The sequence below is a fragment of the Limulus polyphemus genome, unplaced genomic scaffold (genome assembly GCF_000517525.1).
Source record: "Limulus polyphemus unplaced genomic scaffold, Limulus_polyphemus-2.1.2 Scaffold9385, whole genome shotgun sequence".
Classification (NCBI taxonomy): domain Eukaryota; kingdom Metazoa; phylum Arthropoda; class Merostomata; order Xiphosura; family Limulidae; genus Limulus; species Limulus polyphemus.
Genome location: NW_013674995.1, coordinates 9,084 through 15,188, shown reverse-complemented (window position 1 = coordinate 15,188; position 6,105 = coordinate 9,084). Strand labels below are relative to the sequence as shown.

Sequence of the window (6,105 nt, the reverse complement as noted above, 5' to 3'; positions counted from 1 at the left end):
ATTCCCTTCTTTACTAGCCAGGGCAAGTGCTTGATACTGTACTATACAGTCGTTCATTCCCTTCTTTACTAGCCAGGGCGTGTGTTTGATACTGTACTATACAGTCGTTCATTCCCTTCTTTACTAGCCAGGGCGTGTGTTTGATACTGTACAATACATTCGTTCATTCCTTTCTTTACCAGACAGGGTGTGTGTTTGATACTGTACTATACAGTCGTTCATTCCCTTCTTTACTAGCCAGGGCGTGTATTTAACACCATAGAATTGTTGTTTAATGTTTTCCTTCTCTGTAGTAGATATTTTTTTAATTTGATTACGTGCGTATGTTGATCTTTGATTATTCTGCTTGAAATTTCAGTTAAAGTTGGTCGCTACAAATTCAAAAAGATCTTAATTTGAGTTTCGAATATTGGATAGAACTTGGATCTATTGAGTGATACCATGACACAGCTGGACACCGCTTGTTACAGGGAATAGCCACTGGGTTGAAAATGGATCTCTCTGACCTTGTGCCTAACAGAGAATAGTTCCTCTTAGAAAGGGAAGAAAAAAAAAGCGCGCGTTTCTTTCCTCGTCTTAGCTGGTCAGACGTAAACTCTTGTTAGAGAGTATGTTTACCTACAGTTGTCTACGTGAATCTCGATCTGATGCATGACAATAGTCCAGGTGGTGCGCGTGAAAGCACTGGGATGTAGAAGATCGTGACCTACGTTAGAAGAGAGGCGCTCGTCTGAGTTCGAGGCTCTGTTTCAATGTGCTACGTATATACTGCTGTCGCTATCACATGATGCTTAGTCCTAACTTATTAGGACTCTAACAACTTTCGTGACTCCGCATATTTCTGTCTTGTTGCTAACCTCGTTTTATGCTTTCTTGTTCGTCCACCATGTGCTGATGACGACAGTCTGTCCTACTAAGCACTTTTCTCAAGCGTTTCTACAATACTCGCTCGTGATGTAGTGCTTCAGAACATTAAAGTAGAAACATGAGAGTGAAGTGGAACCGTAATTTGGATGGTTTCTCTCGAGTGGATCCAAGAAACGGCTACACGACACTCCGATCTTCGAGGCAGCGCCTCCCCAGCCCACTGAATGACGACTATAGAGGAAACAATAGGTGTTTCTTACCTAATTCCGGTCAAGAAAAGAAAGATGGTCAACGATGTGGTATCTTACACATTCTGAAATGCAGAGAATGTTGCGCAGATCCGGTCGCTGATCAAGGTACCAAACAGCCGTATGACGTAAATGATAATTCTTCTCACAGTTACACTCGTCTTTTCTACCAAGAGGTCTCCTTGCAGAACTGTAAATCCGATAGACATGCTCAGAAGTGTCCTACTACGCTCTTAGATAATGATGACCAGGACTCCAAACACGGTGGTGAGGCTTTAGATAATGATGACCAGGACTCCAAACACGGTGGTGAGGTTGTGGAAGAATATGAAAACAATTTCAAAGTAACCAAAGAATTTAAATCAAAAAGTTCGCGTATTTCCTCTGACGTAGAACCAATCCCCTCCATATCGTCCTTAGACCTTCCGATTTTCTCTGGTGGTGTTCCATCCGTTTCTAGTGTCGCAAGCAATGGAACTTCAGCTCGTGTCTATCTTCCTACATTGAACGATAACCCAAAACACTCTACCGACAATTCTCCCCGTCCTCCTGACAATCGAAAGTTACCTTCCCAAAAAACAAAACCAAGGTACCTCAAAATAGAAGATACCATCGGTTTGGGACGTTTGTCTCCATTAACAAAACAAGAAGCAGAAATAATCTCAGCCAGAAGGTCAGCCTTTAAGAAGAAAAATCAAAGTTCCGAGGATGTATCGGAAGACAGAAGCTGCAATGGCAATAGTTATGATTGTCTCTCTTCAAATCAACCATTACACAGAAGCTGTAATGATAATAGTTCTACTGTACTTCCTTTAGTTTTCTTCCATGGAAGCAGCAGAAGTGTTAAAGATAACAACCTCACTCCTCCTCCTGGCTACAAGATCATGAGAATAAAGCCACACATGTCTCCTACTCTTCCAGTGCATCTGAAGAACCTAACCGATTCCAGAGCTTCTGGAAACATCCATGGACCTCACGTTTTATCTTCGTCAGAGAAAGAAGCCGTCCACGTTTTCCAAAATGGTACTAATAATTGTTGTGAGGAGAACAACGACGAGTGTTCAAAGTCGTTCTGTAAAGTTGAAACGCATCAGGGACAAACCGTTTTACAGATGTCGTCAGATCTAAAACCTACCTCCAACAGCCGTTACTTTGGAAATGTTGAGTCGCCTTATGATACCAGAAAGGTGAAAGGTAGCCGAAGCTACCTGATCCCCAGGGCCAACAATGCTGATGACCTCAATTTACATACTTTATCTAGATATGGTCAGCTATACGAAGAGCCTTTCCTCTGTCGACAAAGATATTTTACTGTCAGCAAGATAGAAACGGTACAAGCTCCCTCTAAAAGTAAGCCTTAGCACCTAGTGCACCCATATATTCTTATTGTTGCCTTCTGACTCTGTTATCGTTTCGTAGGTTCTCGGATCCTTTTGGTGTAGTCTTCCAACATAAAAACACAACGTTTAAAATATATTTGTAAATTAGATTTGGACTAAGAAGAAAAGCTGGACAAAAATTAACCGCTTTAAGTAAGATGCGTTGATAAATTTTTAGACTAGAAAATACTATCTTTCTATAAGTAGATGTATTTTTAATATCCATTTGTTACAATATCTCAATGTGTAAACGTTTAACTGGTGACATCTAATGATGTCCTGCTTCGGCCTGTTTAACTAGTGGTATCTAATGATGACCTGCTTCGGCTTGTTTAACTAGTGGTATCTAATGATGTCCTGCTTCGGCCTGTTTAACTAGTGGTATCTAATGATGTCCTGCTTCGGCCTGTTTAACTGGTGGTATCTAATGATGTCCGCTTCGGCCTGTTTAACTGGTGGTAGCTAGTACTCTCCTACTTCGGCCTGTTTAACTGGTGGTAGCTAGTACTCTCCTACTTCGGCCTGTTTAACTGGTTTTAACTGGTGGTATCTAGTACTCTCCTACTTCGGCCTGTTTAACTGGTGGTAGCTAGTACTCTCCTACTTCGGCCTGTTTAACTAGTGGTATCTAATGATGTCCTGCTTCGGCCTGTTTAACTGGTGGTAGCTAGTACTCTCCTACTTCGGCCTGTTTAACTGGTGGTATCTAGTACTCTCCTACTTCGGCCTGTTTAACTGTAATTACAGATTGAGACCGATGTCTCGTAAATCAACTGTTGTTTGTCCTGTACGGCATGGCCAGGTGGTTAAGGCACTCGACTCGCAATCTGAGGGTCGCGAGTTCGAATCCCTGTCACACCAAACATGCTCGCCCTTTCAGCCGTGGGGGCGTTATAATGTGACGGTCAATCCCACTATTCGTTGGTAAAAGAGTAGCCCAAGAGTTGGTGGTGGGCGGTGATGACTAGCTACCTTCCCTCTAGTCTTACACTGCTAAATTAGGGACGGCTAGCGCAGATAGACCTTGTGTAGCTTTGCGCGAAATTAAAAAACAAACAGATTTGTCCTGTAATTAATGATCCTTTTACGGCTGCGAAAAGATTAACGCTTATCCGGGATCAGCTAGAGATGTGGGTGTGTAACCACTGCGGTTAAGGATTCATTCTCTAGCGGGGGTCACATACCCCTTGGTGAGAATGTAAAGCACGTAATAACACCCTAAAGACGTAACGGGCTGTAATTTTAGTCCTAATACGATCGTCTCGCTACCGCAAATGGCTGGTAAGGCTTAATGAAAACTTCTATGATGGTTTTATGGATGAACACTCCCTGCTCTAGAAATAACGCTTGTTCTCGAGGAATAAGTGATTGAAAGGTAAGGCTTAGCGAATTAAAATCAGTTTATTTCACTCCATTCCATTCAGTTGATGTGGGTAGCCTGATTCAATGATAGTTGGCGGGATCTAACTCCGCGGCTGTTTTCAGCGCCTTCTGGCAGTAAGTAAAAATTAGGTTTAAATATTTGTTCATCCATTGGCGAACAGTAGCGATTTATTCAATTTGTACATTTGTCTACATTCTTCTACATTTGTCTGATGTGGCAAGAAAACTCGTTAAGTTAAGCCTAAAGTATTTAACTAGTAACACCAACCATATGATGACCTATTAATACTAAATGGATGAAAAAGTTAAAAAATAAATTTAACTTGCTGGGCTGAGTATCAACTCTTTTTTCCAGGAACATAACTAACAATCTCAGGATTAAAGCTTGATAACGAGGAACCCACTTTTTACTGGGTAACGAAAAAATTGTATCATAAATGTACATTAGCCAGTCAAGCCGTCTCAAAACTTTTACCTTTAAGGATGTGTATTATAAAAACAGGTCTGTGATGAAAAGTATCATTATATAATTATTTATTCCAGTGGAGCTGCTAAAATTCTAGTCCAATTAGTCTTAACATTAGTAACAGGCAAGCTATAAAAGGTGATTGACTTATTGATTATTAACACGACGAAACAGGCAGTAAGTGAAAAAGAAGAGGCGTAAGTATAATAACGAATATTTCTTTTCAGACAGGTGTCGTGCAGTTTGATTAATGTAAAGACAGCATATTTACAATCTCTTGTTGGCTTCGTACTGCTCACTGATGCTTCTCCTCTTTTCTCCAGGAGCTCCAAATGCGACAAAGTGTTTACTAACACTGAGAGATGTCTTAAAAGCAAATGATGTATTTATAGCCTCTCTGGTTTCCATCACTTATTTCGCTTATCTAAGCACCCCCCCCCCTCCTCACTCTTGAGATTTAAAAACGTGAAATTATAGTTTAGGAACAACGCCCTGTACTCTGTCATTTTCATATAAGTTTAAATAAACTAAAACATTATTCACGTCTTGGGATATCTAGCGTAATTTATTTAAACATTATTCACGTCTTGGGATATCTAGCGTAGTTTATTTACACATTATTCACGTCTTGGGATATCTAGGGGTAGTTTATTTAAACATTATTCACGTCTTGGGATATCTAGGGAAATAAACTACCCTAGATATCCCAAGACGTGAATAATGTGTAAATAAACTACCCTAGATATCCCAAGACGTGAATAGTGTTTAAATGAACTACGCTAGATATCCCAAGACGTAAATAATAAGAAACCGGGCTGAGCTTCTCTCTCTCTCTCCTCAAGTGTCACTCTGAATTAAGCAGCTGCTGTCCATTTCAACTTTGTTCGATAAAGATATTCTCGACACCAGGAACTTTTTCGACTAAATGAGATTAACCACCATCTTGTTGAGCTGTCCTTCAAACGTCACCTTTCTTTAGCTTTACATTAAGTGTACAGTATACATTGCTGATAGGGGGGATGTACCATATAAGCATGTGGTGAATTACATAACGCTGTGACATAAAGCCGTTAAATACTGGTTTAAATCCAAAGCACTTACGTAACTGACTATCATGTGTCAATTGTGAATGTGTTTTGATTTCATACTTTTGTTATCTATAATTCACAGAATCAAACCAAGGTCAGACTAAGGTCAGGTCTTCCCTGGCACCCTCTGTCACCGGGGAGAGGAGGAAGACACAAGGGGAGTATCTGCTAGAAATCCAGCGATTGGGTGCTCTCTGCGAGACTCGAACCAAAGAACTGAACTGGCTGAAACTTCAACTGAAGCACACGACTTTAGGGTTTGATTCGTTCACCGTGTTGATCAAATACCTCACAGACGATGTAAGTTTGATTTATTTTAAACACTAAAATATTGAATTTAATCGGTTTTCAGCCATGTTCTTCACATTCCTTCCCAGTTCCGTTGATATTATCATAATCTTACTTTTCCAGTCACATTTTAAACGTCACGTCTTCCTTTCGCAGCCATGTTTTCACACTTCCTCTCCTCACATTCCTTCCCAGTTCCGTTGATATTATCATAATCTTACTTTTCCAGTCATATTTTAAACGTCACGTCTTCCTTTCGCAGCCATGTTTTCACACTTCCTCTCCTCACATTCCTTCCCAGTTCCGTTGATATTATAATAATCTTACTTTTCCAGTCACATTTTAAACGTCACGTCTTCCTTTGGCAGCCATGTTTTCACACTTCC

At 40.5% G+C, this 6,105-nt stretch overlaps 1 protein-coding gene across 1 annotated transcript; it reads left to right on the top strand.

Annotated features, from left to right (window-relative positions):
- The first annotated feature begins 15 nt into the window (after window positions 1-15).
- Window positions 16-5,758, top strand: LOC106475897. The gene is made up of 2 exons (XM_022379908.1): window positions 16-2,465; window positions 5,514-5,758. Exons 1-2 carry the CDS (start codon window positions 986-988, stop codon window positions 5,756-5,758), a joined length of 1,725 nt encoding a protein of 574 aa, XP_022235616.1. The 5' UTR covers window positions 16-985.
- Window positions 5,759-6,105: the final 347 nt, after the last annotated feature.